Source organism: Octopus bimaculoides, chromosome 28 (genome assembly GCF_046866305.1).
Source record: "Octopus bimaculoides isolate indiv1 chromosome 28, ASM4686630v1, whole genome shotgun sequence".
In the NCBI taxonomy this organism is placed as follows: domain Eukaryota; kingdom Metazoa; phylum Mollusca; class Cephalopoda; order Octopoda; family Octopodidae; genus Octopus; species Octopus bimaculoides.
This window is the reverse complement of record NC_142955.1, coordinates 22053037-22071916: the sequence shown is the minus strand read 5'-3', so window position 1 is coordinate 22071916 and position 18880 is coordinate 22053037. Positions and strand designations below refer to the sequence as shown.

General features: G+C 38.4%; 1 protein-coding gene across 2 annotated transcripts in view; it reads left to right on the top strand.

Annotated features, from left to right (window-relative positions):
* LOC106870583 (hydroxymethylglutaryl-CoA synthase 1) overlaps nucleotides 1-18880 on the top strand; it is a 149447-nt gene that overhangs the window by 127614 nt on the left and 2953 nt on the right. For both annotated transcript variants that reach the window (XM_089343939.1, XM_089343938.1), the window contains 6 exons: nucleotides 6980-7540; nucleotides 9786-9911; nucleotides 10897-11061; nucleotides 14603-14756; nucleotides 15341-15511; nucleotides 17317-17549. In XM_089343939.1, the coding sequence (XP_089200065.1) occupies nucleotides 7036-7540; nucleotides 9786-9911; nucleotides 10897-11061; nucleotides 14603-14756; nucleotides 15341-15511; nucleotides 17317-17549 (1354 nt within the window). In that variant the 5' untranslated portion in view covers nucleotides 6980-7035. The remainder of the gene's footprint in view (nucleotides 1-6979; nucleotides 7541-9785; nucleotides 9912-10896; nucleotides 11062-14602; nucleotides 14757-15340; nucleotides 15512-17316; nucleotides 17550-18880) is intronic.

Genomic DNA, 18880 nt, shown 5'->3' with positions numbered 1-18880 from the left:
TCTCTCTCTCTCTCTCTCTCTCGCTCTCTTTCTTTCTTTCTTTCTTTCTTTCTTTCTTTCTAGGATTACTTTTCTCAGAACTACCGTCTAATGACCGAAAGTAAAGAATACGTACACCCGGTGGTTAGGATTAGGGTTTTTGTTACTCCGAAAACGGGTGTTGTTAGTATTTCTTTACCTCCGCCCATCTAACCTGCCCTTCCCCTTTCTTTTTCAGGGGGTAGAACGTGAATTTAGGGAAATTTAACTACTGTTTCTAGCCCTGATTACCTGAACGTACATATGATCAAAAGCATTCTAAGTTTTTAGGATGTTGAGGGAGATTTGGCTGTTATTTCTAACAAGTCGAGCGACCGCATGGAGACTCCGTCGTGGCTCTTGTTCCAGCAGTGACCATCTCGTTTTTTTTTTTATTCAGACATAGTATATCCAGGACTACGTCAACGAATGTGACCTTTGCTGGTACTTAGTCTCAGGTCAGTCCTGACTGGGCAGACTTACAATCAAAGACGTTCTAACCGTGACCATCCCATTTCGTGTTGCTCGATCTTCATGTAATGCTGTCCCTCTCATGTTGAGCCAACTATGTCCCATGCGGCCCGCTTCTCCAGAAAGGTTATCCATACCTGGTCTAAACACTGTGTATCTAGGACTACATTATCTGATTAATATTTCCTTCGTTGTTGTGATTATTATTATTATTATTATTATTATTATTATTATTATTATTATTGGCGGCGAGCTGGCAGAATCGTTAGCACACCGGGTATAATGCTTAAGGATATTTCGTTCGTCTTTACGTTCTGAGTTCGAATTCCCCCGGAGTCGACTTTGTCTTTCGTTCTTTCAGCGTCGATAAAATAAGTACCAGTTGAGCACTGGGGTCGATGTAATCGACGTATCCTCTCCTCGAAACTTCCTTGCCTTGTGCTAAAATTTGAAACCCTTATCATTATTATTGTTGTTGTTGTTGAGCTGGCGGAATCGTTAGCATGCCGGACAAAATATTTAGCAGCATTTGTCCGTCTTCACTTTCTGTGTTCAAATTCCTCCAAGGTCGATTTCGCCTTTCATCCTTTCGAGGTCGATGAAATAAGTACCAATCGAGCTCCGGGGTCGATTTAACCCATCAGCTCCCTTTCCCACGAAATTTCAGGCCTTGTGCCTATAGCAGAAAGGGTTATTATTTCATTATGTCTCCATTGAGGAGGTCTATAATCAAAACTTGTCGCAGTTGTTACCATACCATCTTTTATTCTTGACTTTGTATTTCTAATCTTTTACTTGTTTCAGTCATTTGACTGCGACCATGCTGGGGCACCAACTCGAATTTGTAAACAAATCAACTACAGTAACTTTTTTTTTTAAGCCTAGAACTTTTTTTTATGAGTCACTTTGGCTGAACCGTTAAGTTATGGGGACGTAAACACACCAACAGTGATGGGACACACACACACACATCTATATTCTTTTCTTTCTTTTACTTGTTTCAGTCATTTGACTGCGGCCATGCTGGAGCACCGCTTTTAGTCGAGAAAATCGACCCCAGGACTTATTCTTTTTAAGCTTAGTACTTATTCTATGGGTCTCTTTTTGCCAAACCGCTAAGTTACGGGGACGTAAACACACCAGCATCGGTTGTCAAGCGATATTGGGGGAACAAACACACTCACACACATATATATCTATATATATATATATATATATATACATGGCGGACTTCTTTCAGTTTCCATCTACCAAATCCACTCACAAGGCTTTGGTCAGCCCGAAACTATAGTAGAAGACACTTGCCCAAGGTGCCACGACTAAAGGCGGTGCTCCAGCATGGCCACAGTCAAATGACTGAAACAAGTAAAATAGAGGCGGCGAGCTGGCAGAATCGTTAGCACACCGGGCGAAATGCTTAGCGGTATTTCATCTGCAGTAATGTTCTGAGTTCAATTTCTGCTGGAGTCGACTTTGCTTTTCTTCCTTTCGGGGGTTGATAAATTAAGTAACAGTTGAGTACTGGGGTCGATGTAATTTACTATCCCCCTCACCACAAATTTCAGTCCTTGTGCCTATAGTAAAAAAGATTATTATTATTATTACAAGCTGGTATGATTGTTAGCACGCTGGGCAAAATGCTTAACAGTCTACCGTTACGTTCTGAGTTCAAATTCCACCAAGGTCGACTTTGCCTTTCATCTTTCAGGGTCAGCAAAATAAGTAATTTGCCAGGTGCTGCAGTCTATGTAATTGATTTACCCATTCGCCCCAAATTCCAGGCCTTGTGCCAAAATTTGAAACCATTTTTATTGTTGTTGTTGGCAAAGAAATTACTATTATTATTGGCAAGCTAACAGAATCGTTAACAAGCCAAAGAAACTGGTAAGCGGCATTCAATTTGGCTCTTTATGTTCTGAGTTCGAATTCTGTTGGGATCAACTTTGCCTTTTTGCCTTTCTAGGTCGATAAAATAAAGTACCAGTCAAGTAATGTGGTTGATGTAACTGACATATGGCATACTCACACAAATGCACCCCCTCCTGGTTTATTTCCTCATAACTTCCTGAAAAATATACATTTTTTGGATGAAATTTTCTATGAATACGCTTCATATGGTGTTGATTCCCATTATATCAGAATTTGTAGTAAAAAAAGTTTGGCAGAATTCTGCTGTAAGCGCCCCATAAAACTCCCTTACGCAGGAATTCATACAATTAAAGAAAGAAAAAATAAAAAATTGTTTAACTGTTATTTCAAGCACATCTCGTGACCATCTCATACTTTCCACGTTTGTTTGTCAGTCTGATGTATTGATGTTTCTCAATATCTTTCTCCCCATAAATACATTTAATGATCTATTGCTGGGATTTAAGCCAAAAAATTCGGACTGTCTGTATTTTAAACTGTGATTAAAAAAAAAAAAATTCAAAGAATTTGTTTCTTCATAGATGAAATTCTCTAATACTTTTCAGATTGTGTAGAATATGACTACATCGTTATTCAACATGAAAAAAAAAATTTGGCAAATTCATACTGAAACACATTACATTTTTTTTTCCTCCAAAATTTCGACATTTATTTTGTAGATATGTCACTATGTATGTGTACAAGCCAGGGGTTGTTAATAATTGATTGGAACCTTTCTGATCAATTATTTTCCTAGCAATCAATTCATTTTAATTGGGATACAGGCCGATCTATTGCAATTAATTGTCAATTATTTTGCCAAATGTAAAAACACCATATATTTTGGAGTGTCAGATTTGATTTAGATAAGAGCCAAAATGATAGAAAAATAAAAGGCATGTCTTATAGTTTCAGAAAACCTTATTATCAGAAAAAATGTTCAAAGTTCAATTTTATTGATTTAGAATAGGGAACAAACAACATGCATACTCTACATTGTACAGAAGGTGGAAAACAAATAAATTGAAGGTCTTTAATTGAAAGAGTTTCTCAAACAAGTAGCACAATTAAAATGTTCTAATATAGCAAAATGTCACGAAAGATTGCAGATTTCTGCAACTAGGTCTTCATCCGAGAAAGCACAATTGACATTAAAGAAATAATATAATTTCTAAATTCGTTGGTGTTAAGTATTGCTGAAAATCATTAAAAGCTCACAAAAATCGATGCCAACTGAGCATTATCGAGTTTTTGAAAAATTCCAGCCTTATTTGAACTTCAGGGCATGTGATCTACCTATGTGCCAAAAATCATTAAAATTGGTTGGATGGTGTGGGAGCAGTTAGAGTAACCCCTAACAAACACACAGCCAGACACCATTACACATTTATGTATATAGATTTCCATTCCACAAACTACACAGTCCGAGTGAAATCGGGGGAAAAAATCAAAGAAAAGAACTTTATTGATAAATTCCAACCCAAGCTAAATAAACAATAATAATAATAATACTTAGAGGTATTATTTCTACTGCTACGACCGCAACCACTAACAACAACAGGCTTTCATGACGACGGCAGCAGGAAATTACTAAGTCAAGAGAAAAGTCAATAAAAATAATCTTATTTAGGGTTTAAAGTTCTATGACTACTGCTACTCCGACCACCCAAAGGAGATGATGATGGTGATGATGATGATGATAATTGAAATGTAGAAATCCCTGGGAAATGTTGTTTGTAACATTGCTAAAAACAGCCCAACAATTACTGCTTTGGCCAGGGTCAAAATACAGGTCTCTTGACAGGTTTGTAGTAACGCCTTGTCTCATGCGCATGCGTAGTCATCAATATCCAAGTTTGGCACCCTGGTTCTTTCTCTTTTCTCTCCGGCCGGCGGAGAGGTCGGACGTCCAGCCCAGAGCTCTCTCACAGAAGGCGTCTCAGCAACCAATTTAAGGCTGCCTATTTCCTCCATAAATAAATATTGTTGTGTTGATAGTTCGGAGTCAGCGTTTCGTTGTTTCTTTTGAATTTAATATAGGAAAGCGGGTGTACACCTAATGGTGTATAACCACTTTCCTATAGGTTCACCAAACCATGACACCTAAACCAAACACCAATCAACTTAAGTAATTTAGTGAAGCCACACACTGATTGGTCAGAATACCATTTCCAAGTATGTATATATATATATATATATACATACAGGGCACATGACATATTTGAGGACAGATTTGTGTTTATAAAAAAACATATATAATAACAGGTAATTGCTTTATTTATCAAAAAATGCTCTGAGGATAAAAATAAATCTTCTTTTCTATAATGTTATTCAATAAAGCCACCTTCAGCTTCAACAACTGCTTCTATATGAGATCTAAATCCTCTACATACTCGAATTAAGTGGTCCTGGTTCATTTTGGACGTTACTCTGATTATGGCAGCTTTCAAAGAATCTTTGGTGTTATGGGCGTGTTCACTGACCTCTCTCTCAATAACACTCTACATGTAATAATCCAATGGATTGAGATCTGGGGAATTAGGAGGCCAAATGTTAGGGGTTATGTGATCGTGAACATTTTCAGCCATCCATTCCTGTGTTGCTAGAGCCATTGTCTATATATATTCTCTTTTACTCTTTTACTTGTTTCAGTCAGTTTAATGTGGCCATGGTGGGGAGACAAACACACACACAAACACATATATTTACACCACTTTTAAACTAATTGACCCCAGAACTTATTCTTTGTAAGCCTAGTACCTATTCTATCAGTCTCTTTTGCTGAACCGCTAAGTTACAAGGCCGTAAACACACCAGCATCGGTTGTCAAGTGATGGAGGGTGGACAAACACAGACACACAAATACATACATATATATATATATATATATACATATATATATATATATATATATATATATATATATATATATATATATATATATATATATATATATATATATAGATATGTGTGTGTGTGTGTGTGTTTATAGGTTCAGGTGTGACTGTGTGGTAAGAAGTTTGCGCCCCAACCACGTGGTCCCAGATTCAGTCCGACTGTGTGGCTCCTTGGGTAGGTGTCTTCTTCTATAAGCACAGGCTGAACAAAGCTTTGTAAATGGATTTAGTAGGGGAAAATTGAATGAGACCCATCGTACATATATGTGTGTGCCTATATATATATATATATATATATATATATATGATGTACGTATGTCTTTGAGTCTCCATTCACAACTGATCTTGGTGTCTTTACATCCATGTAACTTAGCAGTTCAGCAAAAAAGACTGATAAAATAAATACTAGGATCAATTAGTTTGACTAAAATTCCTCAAGGTGGTGCCCCAGCATGGCCGCAGTCTAATGACTGAAGCAAAAAAAAAATAAGACGTCTCTATATTTATATTTAAATATTCATTGTCTGAAAACCTTCAGTATTTGCTTTCTTTCTGTTTACATGTGTGTGTGTATATATATATATATATATAAGGTGATGGCTTCTTGCCAACTTAATGTAGCAGTCCCAGGAAAGGGAAGAATGTTACTGTTATTTAGCCCCAAGAAACACCATCTCTAGTTGGCTATGCAACACAAGCATTGTCCTTAAGTTTTCAAACAGGGGAAATAAGCACCTCCGACCGGCTTTGCTGTGGGGGAGGTGCTTATCTCCCCTGTATGAAAATTTAAGGATAAAGAACACTTGTGTCGCATAGCCAACTAGAAACCGTGTTTCTTGTGGCTAAATAACAGTAACATTCTTCCCTTTCCTGGGACTGCTACATGAAGCTGGCAACAAGCCATCACTTTATCATGCTGTTGCTCTCTCTGAGAGATTTAGAAATGTAATATTTCTATTTATATATATAATAATACAAATAATATGTGAGTATATGCATATATACGTACATGTATGTACATACCTACATCTACCTGTATATATAGATGCATATTTGACGTCTCAAATAAAAGTGGACAAAATGAAAAACAGAACATCATTTTGTCCACATATTTTTGTGACGTCCTGTACCCAGATATGCATCTATATATACAGGTAGATGTAGGTATGTACATACATGTACGTATATATGCATATACTCACATTATTTGTATTATTATATGATCGAACGCACGCGGCCTTTTTGCAAGTAAGTTTTACCTATATATATATATACATACATATATATATAATTAACATAATAGGGTAAAAAATTTGATATTAATTAATATCAATTTAATTCCAGGAAACCAGTACATTAAAAGAATCAAAAGATTCAGAAAAAATTTTCTGAGATCTCAATAGGATTATAAGTACATGTGTATATAAAAGAGACCACTAAGTGGACTGTTAATGTGCTAGAAGAAGATCACTTAAAAATTCTCAAAGAAAGATTCATCGGACCAGTCTCACCCGCCTGTTTTGCTCCGCTGAATCTTTCTTTGAGAATTTTTAAGTGATCTTCTTCTAGCACATTAACAGTCCACTTAGTGGTCTCTTTTATACACACACACACGCACTCATATATATATATATATATATATATATATATATATATATATATATATTTTAAAAATTTATTTACAGATTTCTTCTCAGCTACTTTGCACCATTAGCCAGAAAGTAAGACCAGCAAAAAGAATATGCCTGCATCCACATCATCGTCTAATCTTCCCTCATCCTCCTCAGACTCTTCGGCCGAGTGTTTTACCGGCGGCCCTGCTCCCGCCATGAAACCACCACAAGATGTCGGCATCTGTGCTGTGGAGTTCTACTTCCCAAGCCTCTACGTTGACCAGTCTGAGCTGGAGACGTACGACGGTGTCAGCTCAGGCAAATACACAATCGGACTCGGCCAAAGTTGCATGAGCTTCTGCTCCGACCGCGAAGACATCAACTCCATGTGCCTCACCGTGTTCCAGCGCCTGGTGGAGGCAAACGGTATTTCCTACTCGCAGATCGGACGGCTGGAGGTCGGCACCGAGACTCTACTGGACAAGTCGAAGAGCGTCAAGACGGTGCTGATGTCTCTCTTTGAGGAGAGCGGCAACAGTTCGGTGGAAGGCGTCGACACAACTAATGCCTGCTACGGGGGTACAGCAGCTCTCATCAACGCTGTCAACTGGATCGAGTCTTCGTCATGGGATGGTGAGTGCGAAATGCTTTGTTTGTTGTCATTGACAGCATCACTATCATCATCATCTCCACCATCATCAACACCTTCACCTCCACCACCACCATCATCATCAACACCCACCACCATTATCATCATCAACACCTCCACCACCATCATCATCATCATCAACACCTCCACCATCAACAACACCTTCACCATCACCACCACCATCATCATCAACACCCACCACCATTATCATCAACACCTCTACCATCATCATCATAACCATCATTGCCACCACCTCCACCACCATCATCATCATCATCATCATTTATATTTTACATGTTTATCATTACAATCACCACCACCACCATCTTCACCACCACCACCACCTTCACCACCACCACCATCTTCACCACCACCACCATCTTCACCACCACCACCATCATCACCATCATTCATAATGATCATTGCAATCTTCACCTTCACCAACACCACTATCATCATCCCCCACCACCACCATCTTCATCATTTTCACTGTCATCCTGTCTATTGCCACCACCTTCATCACCAGCATCATCTATGTTTTATATCATCCCCTTCATCACTACCATCCCCATAATCACCATTATTATTAAGGCGGTGAGCTGGCAGAATCGTTAACACACCAGACGAAATGCTTAGTGGTATTTCGTCTGCTGCTACATTCTGTGTTCAAATTCCACTGGGGTCGACTTGGCCTTTCATCCTTTCATGGTCGATAAATTAAGTACCAGTCAAGTACTGGGGTCAATCTAATTGACTGGCCCCCTCCCCCAAAATTTCAGGTCTTGTGCCAATAGCAGAAAGGATTATTATTATTATTATTATTATTATTATTGTTGTTATTATTATTTACAGATGCAGTTGAACACTGGGGTCAATGTAATCAACTTAACCCTACCTTACCCCACCCCTCCCTGAAATTGCTGGCCTTGTGCCAAAATTTGAACCCATTATTATTGTTATTATTATTATTATTATTATTATTATTATTATAAAAGTTAGTAAGCTGGCAAAATTGTTAGCACACTGGACACAATGATTAGTGGCATTTCATCCGTTCTGAGTTCAAATTCTGCCGAGGTTCACTACGTTTCATCTTTTCAGGGTTGATTGGATAAGTACCAGTGGAGCGCGGGGGGGGGGGGGGGGGGTCGATGTAATCAACTAACCGCACCCCCTCCACCAAATTTCAGGCCTTGTACTTATAGTAGAAAGGATTATTATTTTGATTATTATTATTATTATTATTATTATTATTATTATTATTATTATTATTAAAGAGGTGGTGAGCTCTGGCAGAATCATTAGCACGCTGGACAAAATGCTTAGTAGCATTCCACCCATTGCTACGTTCTGAGTTCAAATTCCACCGAGGTCGACTTTGCCTTTCATCCTTTCGGGGTCAATTAAATAAGTACCAGTTATGTACTGGTGTCGATGTAATTGACTTAATCCCCTCCTCCCCCAAACTGCCCCTGTGGCAAAAATTTGAAATCATCATTATGGTTTTTACATAAGGCAGCGAGCTGGCACAATCATTAGGATGCTGGACAAAATGGTTAACCGTATTTCACCCATCGCTCCCTCATTCTGGATTCAAATTCCGCCGAGGTCGACTTTGCCTTTCATCCTTTCGGGGGTCAATAAAATAAGTACCAGTGAAATACTGGCGTTGATGTAATGGACTAGTCCCCTCCCCACAAATTATTATTATTATGGTGGCAAGCTGGAAGAACTGTTAGCATGTCGGGCGAAACGCTTCGTGGTATCTCATCCATCTTTGACTGAGTAATATGAGTGCTAAAGGGTCAAAATTCAGACATGATGGGCATGGATGGACTAATGTGTATCTCAGCAGCATGGGATGGTTTATAAAAAGGAAGACTTATTGTCATTATCTATTGTTTTTTCTGAAGAATAAAAAGTTTAGAATGGTACAACAATACACTATAAAACAAACAATGGACTATATACCTGTTGTAATTTGGTTATCTATAGTCCGATGATATTTCGGAATTACAATTCCTTCTTCAGATCTTCTTAGCTGGAGTCTCTGCTATAAACTGTTTTCCAACGGTTTTCTTTTTTTTCGGAAGCATCTCAGTAGTGGTCTCACGAAGTTTCTTCAGGAATTCCTCATGAGAAGTGCGTGGTTTTTGTGTGTGTGTGTTTCTCATTAAAATTTAATTATCCAAATTTAACTGCTGTTTTCTTTCTTCTCTTTAATTCCAGGTCGCTATGCCGTCGTGGTTGCAGGAGATATTGCAGTATATGCATCCGGCAATGCCCGCAGTACTGGAGGTGCAGCTGCTATTGCAATGCTCATTGGACCAAATGCACCATTAATATTAGATCAACGTAAACATTGTATTATTACTATTATTATTATTATTATTATTATTATTATTATTATTATTATTATTCAGGCAGTGAGCTGGTAGAATTATTAACACGCTTAGTGGCATTTCACCTGTCTTTACGTTCTGAATTCAAATTCCCCCCGAGGTCAACTTTGTCCTTCATCCTTTCAGGGTCATTAAATTAAGTACCAGTGAGACACTGGGCTCGATGTAATTCACTTATCCCATCCCCATCCGTATGGTAGAAAGGATTATTATTATTATAAGAGAAGGTGATGAGCTGGGAGAGTCGTCAGCACGGTGGACGAAATGCTTGGCGGTATGTCACCCGTTGCTACGTTGCTTCGTACTGAGCAATCACTTGTAGTCCCCTCTCCCCATGCTCTGTTGGTATTGGCAGCAGCCTGGGAGGCATTGTGCCAAAGCTTGAACTCATGCAAGAAAAGTAAGCAAAGGTCCTTTTTTTGTCCTGTTCATATTTAAGGGCACCTATGCTTCAAGAATGTTTTCTGTCTGAAATAAATAGAAAATTATTAAAAAGCATACATCAATTAAGTATGTTGAAATTCACCTAAAATATAATTAAAATACTATGATAAAATTGTGTTTCAAAACACAACACTTAGAGGGGCCATTATTTTCGGAACAACTTAATAAGATAAATATATACAAATTATAAAAATAATAATAAAAAATATACAGCACAATACTGTTTCTACTTCTCGGATTTTCACCTATCACAGGGGTTTCAGAACGTAACACTTGCGATAGTTGAGGAATTACTGTGCTTCAAACTTCTTAGTGTATCATGTACAAGGCATGATTAAGTATTTAGATGTATTAAATGACTTTTGTTTTCATTTCTAGATATCTATCTTTCAATCAAATATAAGGGTGTCTATTTACTTTTGAGCTGTCTGTGCATTTCAAACAACCCTCCCCACCTCAACTGTCTAATTTTTCTGTTTCTCTGTCTTTCGAAGGAGTTCGTGCTACTCATATGCAACACGTGTACGATTTCTACAAACCAGACATGACTTCTGAATATCCGACAGTGGACGGGAAACTCTCTATTAAATGTTACCAGCACGCACTGGATAAATGCTACCAGGAGTACACTCACAAAGTGCACCAGCAACACCTTATAGGTATTTTGTATTTCAGTATCACCACTAAGTCTCTACACACTATACATGATGGCAGTGAAAGGTGCATTAGCATATTTGATGTATCAAGGAAAAGAATGCATTAAAATATCATCATCATCATCATCATTTAATGTCCATTTTTTTATGCTGGCATGGGTTAGACACTTTGACAGGAGCTGGTTAGCAAGGATTTTTAAGAGACTGGTACAGCAAACATTGTCTGTTTGTCTGTCCTTGTTTTGTCCTTTCTTCATTTAAACCTGAATATGGTTAATAAAGAAGAGAGTTTGACAGGAGCTGGTCAGCCAGAGATCTGCACTAGGTTCCATGTCTGTTTTGGCATGGCTTCTACAGCTGGATGCACTTCCTAATGCCATCCACTCTACAGAGTGTAATGGGTGCCTTTTACACTGCACCAGTGGCACCAGCTCCCACAAGTCCTCAAGATGAGGAATGCTCACTTGAAGAGGGGCATACTTGTATACAAGGACAGCCGTGATTTTAATTAGCTTTTGGAAGAATCGTTAGCAAGGCAGGCAAAATGCTTAGCGGCTTTTCATCCATCTTTGTATTCTGAGTTCAGATTCTGCCAAGCTCGTGTTTGCCTGTCATCCTTTCGGGGTCGATAAAATAAGTACCTGTTGATCATTGGGATTGAGATAATCAATTTAATCACTTCCTCCAAAATTGCTCACCTTGTACCTGGAGTAGAAAGGACTATTATTATTTGTAACACGGCAAGCCGGCAGATTCATTAACACACCTGGCATTTTGTCCATTGCCGCATTCTGAGTTCAAATTCTGCCAAGGTCGACCTTACTTTTCATCCTTTCGGGGTTGATAAAATAAGTACCAGTTACATACTGGAGTCAATGCAATTGACTTAATCCCTTCCTCCAAATTTGAGACCTTGTGCTTCCAGTAGAAAGGATTATTATTATTATTATTATTATTATTATTATTATTATTATTATTGTTCAGTAGTTTTATTTTTATAATGTGCTTTCACTTCACTACTGAGCGCAGCTCTGTGTGCCTTGGGTATGTGCTGTGGTTTGCTGTGGTGCTCTTATGTTTACTGTATTGAAAGTGTTTTGCGTAGGATGTGTGCAGTACCCAGTAGTGCAATTTTCTGTATTATTATTATTATCATTATTATTATTATTATAAGGCGGTGAGCTTGGCAGAATGGTTAGCAGCATTTCATCCGTCTTTATATTCTGAGTTCAAATTCCATCAAGGTCGACTTTGCCTTTCATCCTTCCAAGGTCAATAAAATATGTACCAGTTGATCACTGGGACTGATGTAATCATTCTATCCCTTCCCCCTGAAATTGCTGACCTTGTGCTAAAATTTAAAACCATTATTATTATAATAAGGTGGCAAATTGGCAGAATCCTTTGTATGTCGAACAAAATACTTAGTAGTAATTCTTCCGGCTCTTTTTATGTTCTGAGTTCAAATCCTGCCTAGGTTGACTTTGCTTTCCATCCTTTTGGCTTCCAAGCGCCTTTTCTCTCCTTTTGCAGCTAGTTCAAGACTCCTTAGTATCGAGTGAAACCCTGATCCCAACAAATCCTGTTCACACCTATCACTAACAGAAGAAAATAAATAAAATATATGGAAGGAAACTGTTTTGAAATGTTTTCTTAGAATCCATTTGGTCCCATTTAATAGTCACAGCTGTTACAAGGGAGATAATCGTTTTTGACATGATTTGAGGCTGGTTCAAAATTTGAAATTAAAGAATTTATATGCCTTTTATCTTTTACTTGTTTCAGTCATTAGACTGCAGCCATGCTGGGGCACCACCTTGAAGAATTTTTTGTGGAATGAATCTACCCCAGTACTTTTTTTTTTTTTTTTTTTTTTTTTGTAAGAGACTAGTACTTATTCCATCAGTCCCTTTTGCTGAACTGTTAAGTTACAGGGATGGAAACACACCAACACCAGCTGTCAAACAGTTTTGGGGGCAAACATTCAGACATATATATATTTAAGTATATATACACATATACACACAACTGGCTTCTTTCAGTTCTGATTACCAAATCCTCTCACAATACAGCCTGAGGCTGTAGTAAAAGACACTTGCCCTAGGTGCCACCACATAATGGGACTGAACCCACAATCCTGCAGTTGGGAAGTAAGCTTCTTGCCACTCAATCAGGCCTCTATTTAATTTTTTTAACATATTACAAAGTTCTTGTTAGGAGTCATCATGACTAGCTGTATTTCATTCTTTTTAGAAATCCTCACCCTGGTATAACCTTTTCATTAAATACTTTATAATTGAATACTTAATTAAATACTTTATGAAGTGAGACATTTCATTACAGATGAAAATAGTTTGTCTAGATAAAGTTTATGAAAAGTGTTTTTTTTTATTTTTCTCAATTTTTTATAGAATGTTTGTAGATTAGGAATAGGGAGAGAGTTTTTTGTGCTTACAAGGTGTGTAAACTTCACACCTGTGCAGGAATGGTAACATCATCTCCCACCCAAACAATTTTGCTCATGTGGCATTAATTTTGACAAGAAAAAAATAAAGTCAAATACCTTTTGAGCAGACCTCATCTATATAAAATAACTGCTTCCAGGGAATTGTATCCTCTGACATCTTAGAGTGCACTAATAATTTAAGTTTTAGCTACAACTTCAGAAGCTAACCCTAACCTAACCCTTTGAGATGTAGACATTCATAAGTGGTATTATCTTCATGTGTGTACTGGAACAAACATTTATCCATCATCAACAATTTAAACCTTTAGCACTCAGATTAATCGTCAAATGTAATGCTTATTTATTCACAATGTTTTGAAATAATCATGAATTATCTCATAGCTTTGAGATTTTGATGATGTGATTGTTTACTTACAGAATGACATTGTAGGTTAGGTGTGAGAGGCTGGACCTTGCTAGTTTCAACATAAAAATGGATACAGTTAGTGTAACCCTTTAGCATTCAGATTCCTCTGTCAAATGTAAAACTTGTTTATTCACATTGTTTTGAATTAATCCTGCATTATCTCATAGCTTCAAAATTTCAATGATGTGATTGTTAATTCTTAGAATGACGTTGTAGGGTAAGTGGGAGAAGTCTGATCTGGCTGGTTTGAATATAAAACAGGGAGAATATTTGGGTCAATACAGCTACAGTAAGCCCTTTAGCATACAAATTGATCTGTCAAACCTAATGCTTATTTATTCATATATTCTCATACTTTTGAGATTTCGATGATGTGATAGTATATTTTTAGAATGATGTAGGGCAGGTGTGATAGGCCAGATCTAGCTGGTTTCAATAAAGGGTTAAAATGGATTTGCACAAAATCACAGCCATATTTTTCATAACCTGCATGTTTCCTGTAACAATCACAGCTATTACAAGAGAAGGAATCATTTTGTTATGATTGGTGAGATTAGAAAATTGAAATTGAAGAATTATATAAAAAAAAATGTTTAGAACTCACATATTTAATATTTTTTTTAAATGGTTTTGTTAATACATAGTTCATAATATTTCTTTGAATTCTTCAGAAAACTTCACTGTGTCTAGTGCCAATGCATTTGTGTTCCATTCACCATACTGTAAACTGGTGCAGAAATCTCTGGCCCGGCTTGTACTCAATGATTTTCTGCGAGACCCCAATCCTGACTTCAACGGATTGTACAACGGTCTTGAAGAATTCAGGTGAGTCTGTCGATAACACTTTTTTTTTTTTTACTAATCTTCAACCAGCATGCGGTGGCACCAAAGTTTTTTTGGGTGTGTTTTTCATTACCCGCTTTGTTTATTTTTTTTGTTTCATTGTATATACAAATACACAATGACTAAGGAATTCACCTCATGATCATGTTATTTTACTAAATTCTTTGGTTATATTTAAAATTAATTGAAAGAAACACAAGGCATCTAAACAGAAATATGATATGGTAAAATTGCCAAAATTCCTGGTCCTTTGTCATCTCCTCAATGGGGCCCAGCATCTGAAGATCCTTTCTTACCAATTTGTCCCACATTTTTCCTGGGTCTACCCCTTCCACAATGCACCACCAGGAATTGAACTCACATTATGATTGTGAGTCAAGTGCCCTTACCACTTAGCCATGTGCCTTCACTTATCCGCTTTAAATGCCAGAGCATTAATAGATTTGTAAGGCTTCTTGAAATTTTGAGTTATAGGGTTTTTTAGGATGTGAAAATTTAGAGCATAAAGCCATTATTTACATAATCTCTTGAACTTATTAATTATGCATTTACTTATTTATTTGAAGGAAAATCGAACTGGAGTCTACATACTTTGATAAGCAAGTCGAATCTACGTTTGTGAAGTGCAGTGAAAAGGCATTCCTTCAGAAAACCAAACCGTCTCTTTATTTGGCAAACAGAATTGGAAACATGTATACTCCATCAGTCTACAGCTGTTTACTCTCCTATATAATGAAGTAAGGATGAATGGCTTTTTAAAGGGCATCTTTTGAAGTTTCTCCTTTTCCGTGTATGATTTTTGTTTTGTTTTCACTTTTTTATTTTTTGTGTCTGAGTTTGTGGCTGTTTGCATATGTTTGTGGCTATTGTTTGCATAATGTCGCTCTCTTTTTCTTTCTCCATCTTTGTCCCTGTCTCTCTCCTCTTTTCTTTCACCTATTTTTCCTTTTCTTCTCAGTTTTTTTTTGCTATGTATGTGAAGTGTGTCTACAGTCCTTTTTCACTCACATATACAAGGTGGTAGTGGAGGCGCAATGGCCCAGTGGTTAGGGCAGCGGACTCGTGGTCAGAGGATCGCAGTTTCGATTCCCAGACCGGGCGTTGTGAGTGTTTATTGAGCGAAAAAACACCTAAAGCTCCACAAGGCTCTGGCAGGGGATGGTGGCGAACCCTGCTGTACTCTTTCGCCACCACTTTCTCCCACTCTTACTTCCTGTTTCAGTTGTACCTGTAATTCAAAGGGTCCAGCCTTGTCACGCTGAATATCCCCGAGAACTACGTTAAGGATACACGTGTCTGTGGAGTGCTCAGCCACTTGCACGTTAATTTCACGAGCAGAGCTGTTCCGTTGATCGGATCAACTGGAACCCTCGACGTCGTAAGCGACGGAGTGCCAACAACAAACAAGGGGGTATCAAAAAGTACCCGAAGTAGTTATGTTTAATAAAACTTTACTTATTTGCCTAAGTTTTAACATCACCTCCTTCGAGATAGTCACCTTGCACAGCAATACACTGGTCTCTGCTTTCCTGCCACTTTTGGAATCCGGCCTGGAAGTCATTTTCCAGAAGCAAATCAAAGATCTTCTGCAATTCACTGAATCTCAACAACCATGTTAAAATGGCAACCTCTGAGCAGCATTTCCATCTTGGGAAAGAGATGGAAGTATGCAGGTGTTAAATCTGGTGAAGAGGGTGGATGCAGAAGTGATTCCATGTTGTTTTTGGTGAGAAACTCACAAGTGTGGAGAGCTTGGTCATTTAAATTCTTTGCATTCCACAAATCCAGTTGGTTTCACTGAATGTCCTCCCTCAAATGCTTCAAAACGATACAGTAGAATTCTTGATCGATGGTCTGGCCCTGGTGGGATGAATTCTCAATGCACAATACCATATTTCCAGGGGGCAGCACTCGTGGCAGGTCTTCCAGATTGCTCATCATCTTCCAGGGATGTTCTTCCACTTTTGAAGCACCCACACTACTCAAAACATTGCGTACAACCCATTGCCTCATCGCCATAAGCTTGCAGAAGCATGCTCAATGTCTCTGTAGCAGACTTCCCAAACTTAACAGAAGATTTCCTGTCAGCTCTTTGTTCCTGTCCATAACAAAATTGCAGACTGCAACATACACATGATCACAAAAACACAAATTTCACAACTTGCCAAGTAAACATAAGTAATGTCACTCAGCACACTACCTCATGAAGGTCACTGCTAGCTCCCACTGCACCCACAACCATGTGCTGCCATCTGTTGGCACGGTACAGAACTGAGTGAGTGTTCAAAGCTGCTGTACTTTCGTAATCACCATTATATTCATCCAACTCTATACTGTGTAGTCGACGAAATCAAAAACCATGTGCATGCATGAAATTAAATTATAAAATGGCAACAATTTATCCATCACACTCTCTGTGTGTGTGCATATATATATATATACATGGGTGTATTTATGTAGGCATGTGTGTGTGTAATATACATTACACACACGCACATGAATATCGTATCATTTTTATTAATTATCTCGTTTCCTTCTCCAGCCAATCACTTGCAGACCTGCCAGGACAAAGAATCGTCCTCTTCTCCTATGGTTCCGGCCTTGCCTCTTCCATGTTCTCCCTCCACATCACCCAGGACAATTCCAGTGGATCTTCGCTTGAGAAACTCTACCACTCGTTAAGTGGCATCAAAAGTCGGTTAGAATCTCGGGTGAAATTCAGTCCCAAAGAATTTGAAGAAACATTGAAACTTCGTGAGAAGACTCATCATATCGGTAGGTTTTACATGGGCCGAAGTGTGTTTGTGTATACTGATATAATGATAGAAGGATAGGAAAATATTAGATTTACAAACCCTAAAATTCACTCCATAATTGCCTATGGGTATATGGCGTAGTTGTTAAGAGCATGGGCTACTAACCCCAAGATTTCAAATTCGATTCCAACCTGAATAATAATAACAACAACAGCATCGAAAAATACCTTAGGAATGAGAACCCAGGTTCAAAATTTCCCCAAGAAGGCTGGAGGGTACATCAGCTGAAATGTGTTAACAACAAACAAGATCAGGATGTAGAAAACACTTGCTCAGACTGCCACGCAGTGGGACTGAACCCAGAACCATGTGGTTGGGAAGCAATTTTCTTACCACACAGCCACACCTGCACCTATGAAAGAGCACATGGCCAGATGTTTGTTTATGGTGACTTCATTTGTCATTCCATCAACTGAAAGAAACCCTGTCCGTGTGATGGAACAGTGACATCATGTACAGACACCTAACCAGTTGGAAGTGCAGTAAGTTATAACTTTCATCTGTCACCTATATTTCAAGCCATGCAGTTCTGCAACAGGATTGAATAGTCGTCTGAGAGGTCATGGGAAGAAGGTCGGGAATGCCATTGACAATGCAAAAGCTCAATCTGGCACTTTCTCCTTCAGTTACGGCAACAAGAGTTCTTGTTCTGATCAATGGAACAGCCTGCTCATGAAATTAATATGCATGTGACTGAGTACTCCACAGACTCATGTACCCTTAATGTAGTCCACAGGGAGATTCAGCGTGACACAGTGTTGCAAGGTTGGCCCTTTGAAATATGGGTACTACTCATTTTTGCCAGCTGAGTGGACTGGAGCAACGTTGAAATAAAGTGTCTTGCTTAAGGACTCAATGCATTGCCAGGAATTGAATTCATGACCAACGTACCTGACAGAGAAAGTGCCAGGTTGAGCCATTTACTCAGATGATTTCTGTCTCCTTGTGCTTTTGCATTGTCAGTGGCATTCCCGACCTTCTGCCCATGACCTCTCAGACGTCTATTCAATCCTGTTGCAGAACTGCACGGTTTGAAATATAGGTGACAGATGAAAGTTATAATTTACTGCACTTCCAACTGGTTAGGTGTCTGTCCATGATGTCACTGTTCCATCACACCGACAGGGTTTCTTTCAGTTGATGGAATGACAAATGAAGTCACCATAAACAAACATCTGGCCATGTGCTTTTCTGTAGGCACAGGGGTGGCTGTGTGGTAATAAGCTTACTTCCTCCTAACCACATGGTTCTGGGTTCAGTCCCACTGCGTGGCACCCTGGGCAAGTGTCT